The 21,235-nt window shown below is 49.3% G+C and overlaps 1 protein-coding gene across 2 annotated transcripts in view; it reads left to right on the top strand.

Moving 5' to 3' along the window:
- TBC1D9B (TBC1 domain family member 9B) overlaps positions 1–21,235 on the top strand; it is a 61,755-nt gene that overhangs the window by 25,934 nt on the left and 14,586 nt on the right. For both annotated transcript variants that reach the window (XM_044281112.1, XM_044281111.1), the window contains exons 9-13: positions 9,443–9,593; positions 17,440–17,654; positions 18,333–18,450; positions 19,966–20,251; positions 21,034–21,163. In XM_044281112.1, coding sequence (XP_044137047.1) covers positions 9,443–9,593; positions 17,440–17,654; positions 18,333–18,450; positions 19,966–20,251; positions 21,034–21,163 — 900 coding nt within the window. The remainder of the gene's footprint in view (positions 1–9,442; positions 9,594–17,439; positions 17,655–18,332; positions 18,451–19,965; positions 20,252–21,033; positions 21,164–21,235) is intronic.

Below are 21,235 nucleotides of genomic sequence, written 5' to 3'. Positions count from 1 at the left end.
GAAAAAATGAAAGTTTAGCTCTGATGGGTTGCTATGGACAACTAAGACAGATTTACTATTAGGCAGATTGATTTGAGATATTGGAGGCGGGCTACTTCTTTGTGGGCCACCCTGTATTTCAGCTAAGGCCTGTTTGCAGCAATAGCACATAATGCCCAGATTTACTAGTATGAGTGCACCTCGATTTTGGTATAAATTGTGCCAAATTGCAGCACATTTTGATATAATTTGGTGCATATAGTTTTAGAGAAGTTATCTGAGCTTAGCCCAAAAAGGGGTGTAGCTTGTTATCAATGTTTTGCAACAAAATGTGCCATAATTCTGGTGTTAAAGGGGTTCTCCGGGCCTCCCTAAAAATGAGAGCCAAATCTAACCTGTGCAAAGACGATTAGGACAGCCATACTTAACCATAGCAGCAGCAGCGTTTTCAGCTCTTCCGCTCCAGGACCGTCTCCTTCTTTTCCAAGAAGCAGGAGACGGTGCATCATTGCTGACATCACCGCCACTAGGGGGGCACTGGATGACATTTAGGGGCACTGGAGGGTATTTGGGGAACTGTGGATGGCAGTGGGGGCACTGGATAGCATGTGGGTGCACTGTGAATGTCACTGTTATGGGGACCCTGTAGATGTTACTGTTACGGGGGAATTGTGGAGGTCATTGTTATAGGGGCTCTGTGGAGGTCACTGTTATGGGGGCTCACTATGAATAATGGGGCTTATGCAAATGACAGTGATCAGCCCCGGAATCCATGTCCCGATCCATGTGTCGGTCACATTTTCCAGGCTGACTGTGTGTTCCCTGACCCGCACTGCCTATATGTATGATACAAACAGTCTGTATCTTACCGCGGTACAATTGTCGTGTACTTACCCCCGTCGATCAGATAGAAACTGGCTGTTTCATACATTACTGTCATACAGCCAGTTCGGGTCAGGAGAGTGCAGTCGGCCTGGGAGATGTATCCTGCACATAAACCGTGTTTCACGGGCTGATCATGGTCGCATCACACATGATAGGCCAAGATAAACATTTCAGCAGGCAGGACCAAATAAGATAGGGTTAGGCTTAATGCACACAACCTTATTTACTCCGCAGTCTGCAAGATGCGCATCTGCTAAATAAGTATACTGTGTGCGATCCTGACGGATTATGTCATCTGTGTTTTTTCCTCATCCGTATGTCAGTTCTACAAAAGGTTGAACAACTAAAATGCTGACAACAAACCCATACAAGTCAATAATAGCAAAAAAATGCACCTCGCACACAGACAGTAGGTATTCTTGTTTAGAGGATCCGCAACGTGTAGACCGCAAAACGGATATGGTTGTTTGTATGAGGCTTTCGATATACACTCCATCAGGCAGTATCATACAAGATAGGATTACATACACTGCTTAGCAGGCAGTATCATACAAGATGGGATTAGATACACAGCTTAGCAGGCAGTATTATAAAAGATAGGATTAGATACACAGCACAGTAGACACGATCATACAAGATAGGATTTGATACACTGCTTAGCAGGCAGTATCATACAAGATAGGATTAGATACACAGCACAGTAGACAGGATTATACTGTTCTGGTTCTGACAAAGCTGCCAGATTGATTTGATGTACTGCTCCAAATTAATTAAGATACGTGCACGGAGAGATCAGACAGACAACTCACTACATGGAGTTAATCAGTATCTCTGGTTTATTTCTGAAAACAACATGGGTTTCACGAGAGGAGGGAGTGAGGGGGGGGGGGGGGGGTGAAAGATAAAGTATATATTTTCTATTGGCTATGAACTCTCTACTTTTCTGTAACCTTGACGGCCAGAGGAAATTCCTTCTCCCTCCCCCCCTTGTTCCTGGGTGAAACCGTTACTTCTTTCTTTGTAGCTGCTTGCTTGAGCTGAACAGAAACCACAAAGAAACACATGATAAAAACACAAAGTAAGATTCTAGTTTATAGGTGTTGGCTGAATGCCTGGCCACCATCTTAGCTCAACAAGCAAGTATCCATTTTGTATCAATAGTCCATAACAGTCCCCCCTTGGAGACTTGATTGTAGACTTTCCCTTCGCCTAGCGAATCCCCTGGGCATACCATTCGTATCCTCTTCACCCGCAGTGGCGACAACCTACCCCTTATAGGTAGGCTCCCGGTTGCTCGGACTTGTGGTAATACCCTGGGATTCATCTCACCCTATCTCAGCCAGGCATCATTGTGAGGAGGGGGAGCTGTGTTGAACGATGTTTCCTTCTGTCCTTCCTCATCGTAGAGGAGCATAATAGGTCGTTCATCAGTTTTCTTCATTCTTTTTGAAAAGCGAGTCACACAAATAAGAACGAGCTTAATCACTACATATATCACCAATATTATTAGGGCTACCTGCAATATTACCTGGACAATTCCCATGAGCCAACCCCCAATACCTTTGAACCAGTTATTGGGGTTAAGGGAAGAGAAGGTATCAGACCACCATGTATCTTTATCAGCTTTATGTGCATCCAGCCATTTATCTCTTAAATCCGCCATTTTCTCTATACCCACCTTAACTTGCAAATTACCCTGCGGGTCTATGTAATGGCAACAAGAGGGTCCCACAACCTGGCACATACCTCCATCTTTAGCTGTAACATAATCTAGAACTAATGTGTGTTGGTTGGTGACAATGATTAACTGGTTTTGCACAATGTTTGAGGTATTCATAAGTCTCATCACTTCCCATATTTGGTCATCCAGGTAGTCTGTTGCTACTACCAGATGATCCCACATCTGCGCTATCATGGGATATATGAAGATGGAACTAACAATTTGGTTGGTAATGCTCATCTCTACTACATGTGGCTTGCCATTTGGTCTGGGTGTGTTATCTTTGGCCCTACTGATACAAGGTGTGTTTAGGTACTGCATTTATGTCAATTTCAGAGTGTGGTACTATAAAGGTAGCAGGAGTAAGCCTGGCGATGGTGCACAGTCCTGTGACATTCTCGGATAACCATTTGTACACTTTGTGTCCACAAACTAAGTATATGTCGTCTGGAACTGCTACTGCTGTGCCATTGAATAATCGGGTAATTAGTTTGGCTAATTGTGTCCCTTTCGCCAACTCATATCCTTTTGACTGACTTTCGGTGTCGTTAGCTAATATACCTGTCAGGAGATCCTGTACAGTACGGTTGTTGCAGGGCAGATCCTTTCCGTTCTCAGCATCTACACCAATACACTGCACGTGGCTGTCTGTTTTTGAATCATTGCAACCTGAGTGTATGTGTGGACTAAATGTCATACCTTTGGTTTGTACTTGGAGACAATAACAGTGTGTCCAGCTAGGAAAACATGTGACATTAGCCCAGTGTCCCATTCATTACCCAGTGGCGTGAACACTGCAGATATGCCCACTGTCAAAGTCATGATCAGTATGTGAATCCTCATGGCTTATTGTTCCAGGGTCGTCGGGACAGCCTTTACTCTTTTACAATGTGAGGCGTGGATCCAGGTAAGCCTCCCTTCGAGTTTCACAGAGGTCGGGGTAGTCAGCAACACCTGGTAAGGCCCCTCGTATCGTGGTTCGAGGGTGTTTCTGACGTGTTTCTTGACCACCACCCACTCTCCAGGTTTGAGAGTGTGTATTCCCTCTAGGGAGTCAGGATCTGGAATGGAAGAGAAAACTTGTGCACATATGTTAGACAATTGTTTACTATGGGCAATCACATATTTAGCAACAGATTCATAATGCATTTGCAATTGCTGTGGGAAGTACTGTCCCATCCTAGGCCGTGTCCTAAACAAAATTTGGTGTGGAGGCCTAGGGGTGTGTCTAACTGAAAATAGTGCTATTGGCAGGCATTGTACCCAACTGAGCCCTGTCTCCCCATTCATTTTCAGCATCTTGGACTTCAGTACCCCGTTCAGTCGTTTGACTTTGTCGCCTGCTTTGGGGTCTGTAGGGTGTGTGATAGGCTAAGTGTGACCCTACCATCTTCCAGACTTCTTGGGTTAATCTAGCAGTGAATGCTGGGCCCTGATCACTCTCAATGACCTCAGGTACTCCGAACCTACAGACAAGCTCCTGCATCAGTTTTTTTGCAGTAGTGGTTGCTGTCTGGTTTCGGACGGGGTAGGCTTCTGGCCACCCAGAGAACAAGTCTATCACTACTAGCACATATTGAAACCCTTGGCACATTGGCATCTGGATGTGGTCAATTTGAATCCGTTGGAACGGGTACTGGGCTTTGGGGAGACATTTGGTTGGTGTAGGCTCAGGTCTTCCCGGGTTGCACTGCGCACAGATGAGGCAAGACTGAGTATGCCTCACCAGGACAGGGGTTATCCCTGGGGCCATTGTCTATTAGTTCTTTCATGATGGTCTTAGATTGGTGGGTGGGCCCATGAGCTATTGAAGCTATCAGAGGATAGAGAGCTTTGGGCAGAGATGCTCTCCTTCCTTGGGTCCACAGTCCAGATTCTTTCTCTTCTTGGGCTGACTCTTTTAGCCAATCCAATTTTTCTTGTGGCGTGGCCTGTTTCTGTATTTGTTTCAGGAGGTCCCATGTGATTTCTTCTTGTTCCAGGTCTTCCTGTGTTATCATAATCTGGTCTGACTGGACTCTTTCCTCTTTCACTGCTGCTTCCTTCGCAGCTTGGTCAGCTAGGGCCTTTCCTCTGGCTTCAGAGGTGTCAGCTCGAGTGTGCCTGTAGATCAATAAAATCTTCAGATTCTCCAGTATACTCCCCCCTTGGAAGAGGAAGGAGTGCAGCAGGATTGAGGATGCTGGCACCTCTGAATGGTGACATTATCTGGCAGAAGCAAACTACACGGAAGCCGGAGGTGGCGCTGTGCAGTGAGGTGTTTAGGTTGAGTCTGCTGGAGGATGGCAGAAACGTCATGGAGAGCCAGAATAGTGAGGGGATGACCTAGCACAACGTCAGATGTGACGTTTAGAAGAGAGCTGGCAGCATGGATAGCTCTGACACAGGAAGGGGCTTCTCTGGCTACTGGGTCCAGTCTCTTTGTATGGTAGGACTTTGGGGTCCTTCAGGGTCACAGTGACTGGTGGGACATTGAGGTATCCAATATCCTGGGGTCCTCTGGCCCAGAGAGTATTGGGGATGAGGTGCAAAATGGTTTGCAGCGAATCCCCTTGCTCATATAATCAGTGCAGAATTTTATTGTCAGACATCCGGCATCTGTGGGTGTCACATAATTTGAGTAAAAACCACAAAGACCAAGAAGCAAGACAGTTTCTTATCAGAAAGAGGAGCTTAAACTAACACAGCAGAAACCAACATTTCTGTGAAAAGAAAAAAGGTGGGGGTCAACTGATCCCCCGCAGCTGTCCTGCAGTGTGGTGAAATGATCTGCTTGGAATGATCTGCAAATTTAGCTTTTGTCCATTTCTGTAGTTGTTCTATAAAGAATTCTCCAGACTCATGATCCCGGGGGTCAAAGTTAGCACCTTTGAGTTCAGGGATGTGGATTTGATCCATTATCAGTGTGGAGTATTCATCCTGTCTTGTTTTCCACTATACTTTGCAGGTCCGACCATGTGCACCCATAGGTTTGATGCACTTGGGACAGTTTCCTGAAAAAGGGCATGGGATGGGTCTCAGGGTCAGGCAGTAAATTCACTATGGTGAATAACTGTTGTGGGGTGAAAGACACATATTTTGGTGGTCCCTGTGGCCGGTTAAGTGCTAGGGCTTCTTTCAGTGTCTCAAGGTTTCCCTGCTCAATTTTCTGTAAGTTCTTTTGTAACTCTGTAATCTGACCCTGCAGTATTTGATCTTGTGAACGTCGTGATGGGCGCACGGTCATGGGTACAGTCCACTGTGGTGCCAGGGGTAAAGTTGACGGATCACCGTAGTCTGTCGGGGTACCCCGCGAAGGAGTCTGCATATTACCCGGTGCATTTTGTATGCCCATTGTGGATTCTGCAGCACCGTCTGCATCCCCCTGTTCTGCTTCATCAGGTTGCCCCCCTACCATTATAGGAGTAAGGGTGGCAGGTGAGTGGGGTAGCATGAATGTACCGTCCGGGTTTATCATCGGGTACAAGGTAGTAGGAAGGGGCAAGGGTGACATAGGAGTGACGGGGGGGGGTCCGGACCGAATGATATTAAAGGTCCGTTCATGGGCGTTGCCTGGGGACAAGATGGCGCTGTAGCTAACACGGGAAGTGATGGGACGTGCCGGGGAGTAGTTACCAAGGTGTGGTTTTGTGGGTGGGGAACCCCACAGGGAAGGCACGTATCACGGGAGGAGGGATTCTGTTGACCACATGTTTTGCAGGTCCACCCACCTGCTTTCTTCCCGGCGCCATTATAGGGTGGTGGCATAGTCATGTATCAATGCAACACCAGGCTTACAGAAATATCTCTGTCTTTTCTCATCAAAATTTAGTTCCCCCCCGGTCTGTTCAAATTCTTTACTACAGTCCAACCACACACGGACCATGTCTGTCAATTAATCATCTTCTAACTTCCCTCTCTTCTCGTTTAACAACACTTGCCAGGTAGCACTACATAGGATGCCTCCTTTACAGACACCTTTAACTCTTCTCCAACTTACTTAATCCTTTTATGAGGATGCCTCCTTTACAGACACCTTTAACTCTTCTCCAACTTACTTAATCCTTTTATGAAACGTTTGCCTCTCCTGTCCGCCACGTACTGTTCAGGTGAACAGTAACCCTTCGGGACACTTTCCTCATTTCCCATTATCTCTCGTACCTACTGAAGCCGCCTAAAGACCTCTGCATAGAGTAATCACTGGACGTGAAGACCTTTGAGTTCCGGTCAGCACACTCTGGGCTACCGCGAACCGCTCTCCACCCATCTGTGATCGTCCCCTTTATGGAGATTTGAGTCAGACACCGGGCTGAACTCCGATACAGGAACACAGGAGAACTCCGTGTCTCAGTCAATGATACTTGTCAACAGGGTCTTCACAACTTATAGGCACAACACAGTACATCAAGACTTTAAGAAAACATATGGGGTTCTTACTTTCATGCCCTCGAGGACGTCCCAGACTGCTTCCGCACCCCTCCCTCAGACGAACACCAAGAGGCTACACCAGGGGACACTTTATAGGCAAGGATGACTCAATTTTCCTACCTCATATCACGGGTTGCGATCCCGGTGTCCGTTAGTGCGCCTCTCCTCGTCTGGTCTCTGGGGGTACGGGAACAGAGGGTCCAATCCTCGAGCCCCACGATTGGGCGCCAAAATTGTTCTGGTTCTGACAAAGCTGCCAGATTGATTTGATGTACTGCTCCAAATTAATTAAGATACGTGCACGGAGAGATCAGACAGACAACTCACTACATGGAGTTAATCAGTATCTCTGGTTTATTTCTGAAAACAACATGGGTTTCACGAGAGGAGGGAGTGAGGGGGGGGGGGGGGGTGAAAGATAAAGTATATATTTTCTATTGGCTATGAACTCTCTACTTTTCTGTAACCTTGACGGCCAGAGGAAATTCCTTCTCCCTCCCCCCCTTGTTCCTGGGTGAAACCGTTACTTCTTTCTTTGTAGCTGCTTGCTTGAGCTGAACAGAAACCACAAAGAAACACATGATAAAAACACAAAGTAAGATTCTAGTTTATAGGTGTTGGCTGAATGCCTGGCCACCATCTTAGCTCAACAAGCAAGTATCCATTTTGTATCAATAGTCCATAACAATACAAGATAGGATTAGATACACAGTTTAGCAGGCAGTATCATAAAAGATAGGATTAGATACACAGCTCTGCAGACTGTATTATACAGGATAGGATTAGATACAGACATGATCACACATGAGAATCTTTGATACAGGAACAGTAGATTGTATCGCAGATGATAGCTTTAGATATAGAGGCACAGCACACAGTATCTGACATGATAAGCTTAGATACACACCAGACAGTATCATGCAAGATGGGATTAGATACACACCACACAGTGAAGTACAAGGGATAGTACAGTATAGTACAATGGGATTAGATATAAAGCTCATCAGGCAGTATCACACACAACAGGCTATCCCACACCAAAATTATAGGTACACAGAATATAATTAATCAGAATATACACTTTATTAGTTTTACATCAAATATAAAAATATAAATTTAGCAGCAGTAGCATATACAGAAAAACAAGGCACAGTACTATATGTCACATGTTATTAAGCAAAACCCATCTATAAACTCTATGTTGTAGTATGGTTCCCACCCTTAGACCGTATAAGAGGGTAATATTCATTCCTGCATAGTGCAAAAAAACATCTATATAATAGTTGATACAAAACACCAAGGTATGTGACCTCAACAAATAGTAACAAAGTGCCTAGTGCAATAAATAGTAAATAGAGAACATCAGGGAATGCATAAAAAAGTTATACATACCAGTGTGGCTTAAACCCCAATGCACGTTTCGCAATTCGCTTCCTCGGGGACACAACAGGCTATGTATCAGGCTCAGCAGACTGTACCATACTTGATAGGATTAGATACAGATGTGATTTGATATGCTTGCTCATTCAAGCTGTTTATTGCAGTCTGGAGATGGTGAGGAAGAGCCTATGGGCTGCCAGTGATGGGATTTAGACACTAAATGAGAAATAGACTAGCAGCATTCATGTATAGGTGTAGTAACATGGCCACATGTAGTGGAAGTCGCTACTGCAGACTGAACCATGGGGGGTGGAGCCAGCCTGTGACTCCTCACTCTGCAGTGCAGCCATGCTTTATCAATAAAGTTACCTATTCAACAAAACAGGAAACTAGGAATGTAAACAGATCTGCCAGGATAGTCTGATGCCCAGACAAGGGGATGATGGTCTGATGCCCAGACAAGGGGAGAGAAAGCACAGACAGAAAAAACAGGTATTGGGAGCATATATATGCATGGTGAGGGGTGTTAGAAGCAAATAAAAATAATTTCGATTTTGGGACCGGACAACCCTTTTAAAATTCTGTCTCAAATTAGGCTACTTTCACACTAGCGTTCGGGGCTCCGCTTGTGAGTTCAGTTTAAAGGCTCTCACAAGCGGCCCCGAATGCATCCGTCCAGGCCTAATGCATTCTGAGTGGATGCGGATCCGCTCAGAATGCATCAGTCTGGCAGCGTTTGGCCTCCGCTCCGCTCAGCAGGCGGACACCTGAACGCTGCTTGCAGGCAAACGGATCCGTCCAGACTTACAATGTAAGTCAATGGGGACGGATCCGTTTGAAGTTGACACAATATGGCTAAATTTTCAAACGGCTCCGTCCCCCATTGACTTTCAATGTAAAGTCTGGACGGATCCGTCTGAGCAACTTTCACAAAAAAATGGTGTCTAGCCATGCACCACATTTATCATCAAACCTGATCTGGTGCATGGCTAGACAGACTGTCTAGTTCACACCATCTACAGGCTTAGTAAATTTGCTCTTTTATATACTGTTATATATTGCTTTGTGTAGGCCAAGGAGAAAATGAAGGAAGAGTCTTGGAACATTCACTTCTTTGAGTATGGTCGTGGGATGTGCATGTATCGAACATCAAAGACCCGTGAGCTGGTGCTAAAAGGCATTCCGGAGAACTTGCGAGGAGAGCTCTGGCTCTTGTTCTCAGGTCAGCTATAAACCTTAAGAGAATAGCCAATTAATTGGTATGCTCCAGTAGGCAGTAAAATTTAGGGAGGTCAGATAATCTGCCATGGAGCAGGCGGAGGGTCTTGCAGCTCCAGTACCATATGTGTAGACCTGTGTTTTTCTCCTTTTTAAAATATAGAGTGATCACCAATAGGGTATCCATATGACTAGTCAGATAGGGGTTCTCTTGGATTTTGATATCAATGGCGTATTTTTAGGCTAGGTCATCAGTATCAGGTCAGTGGGGGTTCCAGCTCCTGGTACCCCTGATGATCAGCTGTTCTCCAGCTGATCGGCCAGAGTGCCAGGAATCAGACCCCTGTTGATCTGTTATTGGTGACCTGTCCTAAGTATAGGCCATCAATATCAAAATCCAAGAGAATGCCTTTAACTTCCTTAGCACGCTCCTTATTTCTCGCCCATTTTCCTTGGGGGACACAGACCTTGGGTATAGCTCAGCTCCCTAGGAGGCGTGACACTAAGTAAAACTGTTAAGCCCCTCCTCCATCAGCTATACCCTCAGCCTGGAGATAGAGGCTACCAGTTTTAGCTTAGTGTCCAAGGAGGCAAGACACTCCCTGCTACTGCAGGGCTGTTTTCTCCTTGTTATTTTTACTTTTCCTTCTAATTTTGTTATTTTATTTTTTCCTAGGGATACCAGAGACGCATTAGACCTCTCTGCTCTCCCGGGGTTGAGCTGCGCCAGTGCCAACTTATCTGCACTGCTGCCTCCCCCACAGAAGCAATAGGAGGATCTGGGCAGCAATGGCTCCCCTACATCCCGCCAGCTAGGGGGTCGCCCGCACGCCAAGCCCCTCTTCCAGCTTCCTGCCACTGCGGTGCCAGTGGCTGAAGGGGCGACCCTGCTGGAAAGGACTGAGGGTGAAGACGTCGGACGGTGAGATGGCTATTCCAGCCCATACCCCGTCCCTATCTGCAGCATCTACGCCTCTGGGTAAGGGGGGCACCCGTGGTCGCTCATTCTGAGCGCTCATCTGCAGGACAATGCAGCACAGCAGCATCCTCAGCACCCCCACGCCGTTCCCCCCCCACGCTGCTATCTTTCCCCCCCCCCCCTCCCCCTCCCCCTCCCCCTCATTCGGGGCTGACTCCATTTTTCTCTTCTCCCCCTTCCCGCCGCCGCCCGCTCCGTTCCGAGAACGGGGGGCGGGGCTTAGCGGTCCCGGCAGGGGGCGGGGCTTGCGCGCATAAGTCATTTTGGGGGCGGAGCTACGTTCTCCTTCACAGGAGACATTTCAAGCGCTGGAGGGGGCGGAGCTTGTTCCCCGCGCTTTCTGCTGAGGTTTCCCGCGCTTCCTCACTCCTGACAGGAAGCTGGGACACGGTGGGGGACTCTAACCTCCTGTGTACATCGCTCGGCTTCTGTGGGCGCTCTCTGCTGCTCACTGCTGTTCACTGCTTCTCTGCTGCTGCTGATCTGGGCCATCTCCTGACGTTCTTCTGAGGCACTGGTAGGACAGTTAACCCTCTCCTAACCCTCCTGGTCATAGCTGCTATAACCCTTTGTGGTCTCTATATTAGAGTACAACCACACTTCAGCATGTCAGATCCCACAGGTGCCCCCAAACCCTGGTACCATGCCTGTACCGCCTGTAAGGAACTTTTTCCGCGTGGGCAATCTGAGCCGCATTGCCTTGCATGTCAGGCCCCGGTGCAGGGCCCACTTCCCGCTGCGCCCCCCGGTGCCTCTGAACCCCCTGACTGGGCTAGGTCTCTGTCTCAGGCGGTGGAAAGCCTTACACACGTAGTGGGCCGTCTCGTGGATAGACCGCCTCTCCCGCAGGCTGCCACAATCCCTGTCGCACCCGCTGGGACTACCGTTTCTGCCGCCCCCACTGGTTCCCTGCCTCCCAGCGAATCTTCCAGGGCCCGGCATACTCAGAAACGTTCAAGGGTTGAGCGCACATCTTCTCCAGATGCTTCGCTCTCTCCGCCATGCGTGCGAGCTCAGTCAAGTCTATCCTCTCAAAGGGATACGCTTTCTGAGGGAGAACTGGCGGATTCGGACGTGGACATGGACTCAGAGCTTCCGTCCAAATTGGCGTCCGCGGTGGGGCATCTTGTCACTAGCATCCGTGATACCTTTCAGCTACACGATGACCCCCCCAGCTCTGAACAGGCCGGCGTGTCCTTTCTCCGCCCCAAACAGGCCTCCAAGGTTTTTCCCCATACACGCAGATTTTTCTTCTGTGGTATCCAAGGCTTGGACTCGGCCTAACGTCCGCTTTATTACACTCAAAAAGCTGGACATTTGTTATCCCTTTCCAGCGGATTCTGTGACCACGTGGACATCCCCGCCTAAAGTTGATCCTCCCGTGGCTCGCCTGTCTAAAAGCACTACTATTCCTGTACAGGACGGATCTTCCCTCCAGTCTGTTGAGGACCGTCGTACGGAATCCCTCTCCAAGGCCATATTTACTGCCTCTGGTTCGGCCCTTAGACCGGTCTTTGCCTCCGCCTGGGTTGGCAAAGCGGTCTCTGAATGGGGTTTGCAACTGGAACGGGAGTTAGGGTCGGACGTCCCTGTTCAGGACCTCCGTTCCTTAGCCCAACTAATTGTTCAGGCCGGAAAATTCGTCTGTGAGGCCTCCCTTGATGCGGGTGCCCTCATTGCCCGTTCCTCTGCCCTGGCAGTTTCTGTCAGGAGGGAACTCTGGCTGAAGGTTTGGGCGGCGGACGCCGCTTCCAAACGCTCTTTGGCCGGCCTACCATTCACGGGTTCCCGCCTGTTCGGAACCCGTCTGGACGAACTTATATCAGAGGCCACGGGTGGGAAGAGTACTCACCTCCCCCAGTCCAGGCCAATGGGCGCCCCCCGTGGTCGCGCTGGTTCGTCCCGTTTTCGGTCCTTTCGCAAGCCCACCGGGTCTAGACCCGCGGCCAGTTCTTCTTCCTCTGGCCCAGCCCAGGATAGACGCAAGAAGCCGTTTTTTCGGACGCAACCTACCTGGCGCAAGTCCCAGCCTGCACGGGCTCCCACAGGCCAGCAGCCCTCTGCCTGAAGGTGCGCCCCCACCCACCCGGGTGGGGGGCCGCCTTCTCCTATTCAGGAACGTATGGCGGGCCCACATCTCAGACGCATGGGCGCTCGAGATTGTATCTTGCGGATACAAAATCGAATTTGCGTCCATTCCGCCAGACCGTTTCTTCCGATCCCGTCCTCCGCGAGATCCCGTACGAGTGGCCGCCTTCTTCGCGGCCATTCACTCTCTAATGGACAAGGGTGTCGTCGCCCCCGTGCCTCCGACGGAAAGGTTCAGGGGGTTCTACTCGAACCTCTTTGTGGTTCCCAAGAAGGAAGGCTCAGTGCGTCCGATCTTGGACCTAAAACGCCTGAACCGTTTTCTCCGACTGCAGAGATTCCGGATGGAGTCTCTCAGGTCCGCAGTGGAAAGAGGGGATTTCATGGCCTCAATCGACATTCAGGATGCATACCTCCACGTTCCGGTTGCTCCATGTCATCACCGCTTCCTGCGCTTCGCGGTGGGGGACGATCACTTCCAATTCGTCGCCCTTCCCTTTGGTCTGGCGACGGCTCCTCGAGTGTTCACCAAGGTCCTGGCCCCTGTCTTGGCCCTTCTACGTTCAAGAAGTGTTTTTCTTCTCCCATACTTGGACGACATCCTGGTCAAGGCACCCTCCTTCTCTCAGACATCCCGCAGTGTGGAACTCACTCTGGAGACCCTGACGCGGTTCGGTTGGATTATCAACCACCCCAAATCTTCCCTTACCCCCTCCAGACGGCTGATCTTCCTGGGGATGCTCCTGGATACAGAGTTGGCGGAGGTCCGCCTTCCGTCGGACAAGCGTCTGGCCCTTCGCGGGTCGGTTCGCAGTCTCCTCGGTCATCACCGCCCTTCCTTCAGATCCAGCATGCGGTTGTTGGGAAAGATGGTTGCCTGTTTCGAAGCGGTGCCGTTCGCACAATTCCGATCCCGCACCTTTCAGAGGGCAATTCTGTCGGCCTGGGACAAATCACCGTGGAGTCTGGACAGGACCTTTCTTCTGCCTCCCCTGGCTCGGGCTTCCCTCGGCTGGTGGTTGCATATCCCTCTAAGGGGGAAGTCCTTCCTTCCACTGAACTGGCTGGTGATTACCACAGATGCCAGCTTACGGGGGTGGGGGGGGGGGGGGGTTTTCCCTCCCTGGTCCGTCCAGGGCGTTTGGTCTCTATCGGAGTCCAGACTTCCAATCAATATTCTGGAACTGAGGGCGATTCTTCTGTCCCTCAGACACTGGACCCATCTGCTGAGGGGCCACCCTGTTCGGATCCAATCAGACAATGCCACGGCTGTGGCATACATAAACCATCAGGGAGGCACTCGCAGCGCTGCAGCGATGCAAGAGGTGTTCGAAGCCCTTTGTCTTCGCTGGGGTCGCCCCGACGTGGACCTCATGGCCTCCAAATTCAACCACAAGGTCCCCCTATACCTGGCCAGGGCACGGGACCCGAAGGCATACGGCGCCGACGCGCTCGTCCTTCCGTGGCGCGAATTCTCCCTTCTGTACGTCTTTCCTCCTTTTCCCCTCCTGCCACGGGTTCTTCGGAGGATCGCGGCAGAGGGCGTCCCCGCGATTCTAATCGCCCCGGATTGGCCCCGCCGGACTTGGTACGCCGACCTAATGTTGCTGTTGGCAGACGCACCGTGGCCACTGCCCTCCGGGGAAGACCTTCTCTCTCAGGGACCGATCTTCCACGAGCATTTAGGCTCGCTACGTTTGACGGCGTGGCTATTGAGACCGCCGTCTTAACGCGACGGGGTTTCTCTGCGGACGTAGTCCGCACCATGATCCGTGCTCGTAAGCCCGTATCCTCTAGGATCTACTATCGGGTTTGGAGGTCCTATCTGGGGTTCTGTGAGTCCCGGAGCATCCCACCTCTCCGGTTTTCTCTTCCCACAATCCTGTCCTTCCTCCAGTCGGGTCTGGACCTGGGGCTGTGCCTCAGTTCTCTGAAGGGTCAGATTTCGGCGCTGTCTATTCTTCTCCAGCGTCCCCTGGCCCCTCTAGGGCCAATTAAGACCTTCTTACAAGGGGTGGCTCACTCTGTTCCGCCGTACCGCCCTCCAGTTCCTTCCTGGGACCTGAATGTGGTGCTCTCGGCGCTCCAATCAGCCCCCTTCGAGCCTTTACGGGAGGTCTCCCTTCGCATTCTGTCCTGCAAGGTCATCTTTCTTGTGGCCGTCACGTCTCTCCGACAGGTGTTTTCCCTCCCTGGTCCGTCCAGGGCGTTTGGTCTCTATCGGAGTCCAGACTTCCAATCAATATTCTGGAACTGAGGGCGATTCTTCTGTCCCTCAGACACTGGACCCATCTGCTGAGGGGCCACCCTGTTCGGATCCAATCAGACAATGCCACGGCTGTGGCATACATAAACCATCAGGGAGGCACTCGCAGCGCTGCAGCGATGCAAGAGGTGTTCGAAGCCCTTTGTCTTCGCTGGGGTCGCCCCGACGTGGACCTCATGGCCTCCAAATTCAACCACAAGGTCCCCCTATACCTGGCCAGGGCACGGGACCCGAAGGCATACGGCGCCGACGCGCTCGTCCTTCCGTGGCGCGAATTCTCCCTTCTGTACGTCTTTCCTCCTTTTCCCCTCCTGCCACGGGTTCTTCGGAGGATCGCGGCAGAGGGCGTCCCCGCGATTCTAATCGCCCCGGATTGGCCCCGCCGGACTTGGTACGCCGACCTAATGTTGCTGTTGGCAGACGCACCGTGGCCACTGCCCTCCGGGGAAGACCTTCTCTCTCAGGGACCGATCTTCCACGAGCATTTAGGCTCGCTACGTTTGACGGCGTGGCTATTGAGACCGCCGTCTTAACGCGACGGGGTTTCTCTGCGGACGTAGTCCGCACCATGATCCGTGCTCGTAAGCCCGTATCCTCTAGGATCTACTATCGGGTTTGGAGGTCCTATCTGGGGTTCTGTGAGTCCCGGAGCATCCCACCTCTCCGGTTTTCTCTTCCCACAATCCTGTCCTTCCTCCAGTCGGGTCTGGACCTGGGGCTGTGCCTCAGTTCTCTGAAGGGTCAGATTTCGGCGCTGTCTATTCTTCTCCAGCGTCCCCTGGCCCCTCTAGGGCCAATTAAGACCTTCTTACAAGGGGTGGCTCACTCTGTTCCGCCGTACCGCCCTCCAGTTCCTTCCTGGGACCTGAATGTGGTGCTCTCGGCGCTCCAATCAGCCCCCTTCGAGCCTTTACGGGAGGTCTCCCTTCGCGTTCTGTCCTGCAAGGTCATCTTTCTTGTGGCCGTCACGTCTCTCCGACAGGTGTCGGAGTTAGCGGCTCTTTCTTGCTCCGAACCTTTCCTGATCTTCCACCAGGATAAGGTTGTGCTTCGGCCTGTCCCGACTTTCCTGCCAAAGGTGGTCTCCGCCTTTCACATCAATGAGGACATCGTCCTTCCGTCGCTCTGTCCCTCTCCTTCCCACCCCAGAGAACGGGAACTGCACCGTCTGGATGTGGTCAGGGCGTTGAGGATTTACTTGGAGGTCACCAGGTCCTTTCGGCGCACGGACTCCCTGTTTGTGGTTCCGGAGGGTTCGCGCAAAGGGTTGGCGGTCTCCAAGGTGGCTATTGCCCGTTTCATTAAACTGGCGGTGTCTGAGGCTTATCGAGCCAAGGGCAGACCTCCGCCTTTCGGCGTCACTGCTCATTCCACCAGAGCAGTCGGAGCTTCCTGGGCGCAGAGGCATCGGGCCTCGGCTGAACAGTTGTGCAAAGCAGCCACTTGGTCCTCTCTGCACACTTTCACAAAGTTCTATAGGGTGCATACGCATGCATCAGCGGATGCTGCTTTGGGCCGCCTGGTTTTGCAGGCAGCGGTTTCCTGATGCTCTGGTGGTGTTCCGCCTTGGGTTTGTGGTCCCTCCCTTCTTGGACTGCTCTTGAACGTCCCAAGGTCTGTGTCCCCCAAGGAAAATGGGCGAGAAAAGGAGATTTTTGTATAACTTACCAGTTAAATCTCTTTCTCGCTCTTCCTTGGGGGACACAGCACCCACCCTTCTGTGTTTGGTTACAGGGTTATGGTCTGGCGCCCCGTTGGGTTGCTGGCTGGTTGTTTCCGTTATTGGTTGTTATCCTTTCACTACTTGGACACGCAACTGGTAGCCTCTATCTCCAGGCTGAGGGTATAGCTGATGGAGGAGGGGCTTAACAGTTTTACTTAGTGTCACGCCTCCTAGGGAGCTGAGCTATACCCAAGGTCTGTGTCCCCCAAGGAAGAGCGAGAAAGAGATTTAACTGGTAAGTTATACAAAAATCTCCTTTTTATCCCAACTTATGAAGATAATCGGGGGATAAATCATCAGTATAGCTCATATAAAGAGATAATATAAGCTATGGGACAAAAAGCTATTGACGGTGGGTGGGAGGCATGGATGAAAATGTTACACCGTGGCCCAGTGAAATGATAGGGTGCCCTGTAGTTTGAAGACAGCACAGGGCTGTACATACAGATGTAGCAATTCCAAACTTGAGTGCATGTCTCATCGTGATATCCCAGCAAAAATGCTATTGAAAGTCACTGAAAAAGTCAATTAAAGGTTTCTTGGCATTGTTTACTGGAGGTGTTAAGAATCAAGATGATAATTGCTACATCTGTATGTATATTAGTTATTAGGGACTCTCCTTTGTGAAGTATCTCAACCAGACATTCTCAGTTTAACTTTCATTAGCTAAATACTGTTTAGCTGCATCGTGACATATTTATCTGAGCACTTCTGGAAAAGTCTATGATGCTGGTTGGTGTGTGCCATTCTAACTAGGCTTTCTAATTTATTTTCCTCGCATTTTGTATCTGTAGGGGCCTTAAATGAAATGGCAACACACCCTGGTTATTATGCTGACCTGGTAGAGAAATCCACTGGAAAATGTAACCTTGCCACAGACGAGATAGAGCGTGATCTCCATCGCTCTATGCCTGAACACCCTGCGTTCCAGAATGAACTAGGAATAGCTGCATTACGCCGCGTGCTGACAGCATATGCTTTCCGCAACCCTAACATTGGGTACTGCCAGGTAGGACTTAATACCATTTTCAGTGCAAGAGCATTTTGTGAACATGTTTTCAAACCTCTAGATAAGTTCAGTAGCACACACACATCAGGACAGGGTGCAGTAGATGGATCCCAAAAACGTCAATACAGAAATAAAAGACTCCGCACTCCAAAATTGACTTGCAAAGCACACGTTATTTACTGCAAGATAGTGTATTATTATTTTTTATGTTTTTAGCCTTTATGGCCTTCATCAGACACAAGGATGCCGCACTGAGGAGAAGACAAGGCGCACAAGGCGCTGCTGGAAAAGGGCCTAATCCCTGGAAAATAGCGCCATTCTTATAGGTTTAGCGCCTTGTGTCCTCCTCAGTGCGGCATCCTTGTGTCTGATGAAGGGCATATAGGATGAAAACATTTAAAAAATAATACATTAGATGTTCGCACAATAACGTCGACTTTGCAAGTAAATTTAGGAGTGTGGAATTTCTTTCATAATATTTTCAAACCTAGTGTATATGTATTAGTGTTGTTTGTAATAAAGTACTAAAAACTGCTTTTTTATTCACATTATGCTAAAATATTCCCACCAATGTTAGTACAAAAACATCCAATATTCTTTTAATGTATCATGTGGGTTATTACACAATATATACTACTATATGTGCAGAATGTAATCACAACCCTTTTCCCTCTGCAGGCGATGAATATAGTGACCTCCGTTCTGCTTCTTTACTGTAATGAGGAAGAGGCATTTTGGCTGCTGGTGTCTTTGTGTGAACGGATGCTTCCAGATTATTACAACACTCGGGTTGTTGGTAAGAGAGAAACATCAGCTGTCTCTCTGCAGTATTGAACTGTATATTCCCTATATAAACGTAAAGAACCCATACTCATATAAGGGCTCTTTCACATCTGCGTTATTGTCTTCCGGCATAGAGTTCCGTCGTCGGGGCTCTATGCCGGAAGAATACTGATCAGGATTTTCCTAATGCATTCTGAATGGACAGTCCGTCCTTCAGGATGCATCAGGATGTCTTCCGTTCCGGAACGGAACGTTTTTTGGCCGCAGCAAATAGCGCAGCATGCTGCGCTTTTTGCTCCGGCCAAAAATCCGGAACACTTGCCGCAAGCTCGGATCCGGAATGAATGCCCATTGAAAGGCATTGATCCGGATCCGGCCTTAAGCTAAACGTCGTTTCGGCGCATTGCCGGATGCGACGTTTAGCTTTTTCTCAATGGTTACCATGGCTGCCGGGACGCTAAAGTCCTGCCAGCCATGGTAAAGTGCAGTGGGGAGCGGGGAGCAGCATACTTACCATCCGTGCGGCTCCCGGGGCGCTCCAGAGTGACGTCAGGGCGCCCCAAGCGCATGGATGACGTGATCGCATGGATCACATGATCCATGCGCATGGGGCGCTCTGACGTCATTCTGGAGCGCCCCGGGAGCCGCACGGATGGTAAGTATGCTGCTTCCCCGCTCCCCGCTCCTACTATGGCAACCAGGACTTTAATAGCGTCCTGGGTGCCATAGTAACACTGAAAGCATTTTGAAGACGGATCCGTCTTCAAATGCTTTCAGTATACTTGCGTTTTTCCGGATCCGGCGTGTAATTCCGGCAAGTGGAGTACACGCCGGATCCGGACAACGCAAGTGTGAAAGAGGCCTAAGTCATCGAGACCTGCCAAATTGAGGGGAACCTGGAGGCCTCTCAACTATCTCTTGACATCATCTGTTGGGAGAGAGCCTGAAAGCCTGGAAATCCACAACATGCCCTGTAAGCTATGCATGAAAGGGCTTTTCAAAATACCATTCACTAGCACTGTAAATTACTGAAATGGGGGCAGATTTACAAAATATCACTAAAAAGGTCCATACTTACCGTTAGAATGGTAGGTTAAAACATCAGTTTCCAGCAAGATGCAGACAAGTCACGCTGAAAAGGTATGATCACACGTAATGGTTGAGGTGCAGTTAAAACCACATTATATCCTATAGGTTGAAGTGCAGTTAAAACCACATTATATCCTATAGAAAAATGAGTTTTTGGATATACATTGTGTTTGGATGCGGACCCTGCATGCAAATTACTGTTAATTGTCAGTCTTCAACTGTGCTTACCATTTCAAACAGTTGCAAGTACAGGTGAAACCCAGCAATAAGCAGGAACCTGCATGGAGATCCCAGTCACGCATTTATCTGTAGTGCACCATGCTGGAAAATAGCCTACGGGTCACTCCCATAATATTAGATGAGGTGGCCTGGCCTTCAGCATTACCTTTCCAGATAATTTTTTCCTATTGTTAACTATACTTCATGTTTGGATTTTCAGGCGCCTTAGTGGACCAGGGTGTATTTGAGGAATTGACACGTGAGTTTCTACCACAGCTGTCTGAGAAGATGCAGGAACTGGGAGTGATCTCCACCATTTCTCTGTCGTGGTTCCTCACCTTGTTTCTTAGTGTCATGCCATTTGAGAGTGCAGTGGTGGTGGTTGACTGCTTTTTCTACGAAGGGATCAAACTGATTCTACAACTATCACTGGCCGTGCTTGAGGCCAACATGGAAAGCCTTTTGAACTCCAATGATGAAGGGGAAGCCATGACTGTACTTGGGAGGTAATAATTGTAATATGAATTTTGGTTCTGTTTCAAGTGTGGTGATTTTATTTTGTTAAAGGCTTGTGCACTGTAATGATATTGATGACCTATCCTCAAGGTAGGTGATCCATATCCAATCGGCAGGGATCCGACTCCCAGCACCCCCAACTATCTGCTATTTAAAGAGGACCTTTCATGTTTTTTTTTTTTTTTTTTTTTTTTTTTTTTAGATCCCTTTACTTGCGGGGTGCCCCCCGCTGATGCTGCCACTCGGCCTGTTTTTTTTTTTTTTTTTCAAATATCTGTGCCACCGTGTAGTTTTCCCGTTCAGTATGGTAATACTGAGCATCGGTACAGGGAGGAGGAGACGGCAGGGTTTCTCAATGGGCGTCTCCTTCTCCCTGGCTGTGCCGCGATTCAATCACAGTGGAGAGCGTCACAGCCAGCGAGAAGGTGAGTTTTTTTTTTTTTCTCCCCGGCTGTGACACTCTCCGCTGTGATTGGACCGCGGCACAGCCAGGGAGAAGGAGACGCCCATTGAGAAACCCCGTTGTCTCCTCCTGCCTGTACCGATGCTCTTAACATACTGAGCGGGAAAACTACAGGGGAACATAGCGGGGCGTAGGTACCCTGCAAGGAAAGGTATTTATCTAAACAAAAAAAAAAAACATAAAAGGTCCTCTTTAAAGGGGTCCTGGCACTTTTGGAAGTGTAGCATTCTCTTCAAAGTTTAACTGCATGCCATCTAGCTTGTAGCGGCGTTGTAATGTGCCTTTCATTTATGCTTCTTTAATTAATAGATATCTTGATAATGTGGTAAACAAGCAGAGCGTGTCACCTCCAATCCCTCATCTGCATGCCCTTCTCACCAGTGGGGATGAACCTCCGGTTGAGGTTGACATATTTGACATCATCAAAGCATCATATGAGGTAATGTCCAATAAGAGCGACGGCAAAGTCATTCTTCAGGATGTATTCACGCTTCAGGATCTTTCTGATTAC

Source organism: Bufo gargarizans, chromosome 2 (genome assembly GCF_014858855.1).
Source record: "Bufo gargarizans isolate SCDJY-AF-19 chromosome 2, ASM1485885v1, whole genome shotgun sequence".
NCBI classification, from domain to species: domain Eukaryota; kingdom Metazoa; phylum Chordata; class Amphibia; order Anura; family Bufonidae; genus Bufo; species Bufo gargarizans.
This window is presented reverse-complemented; position numbering and strand designations above follow the sequence as displayed.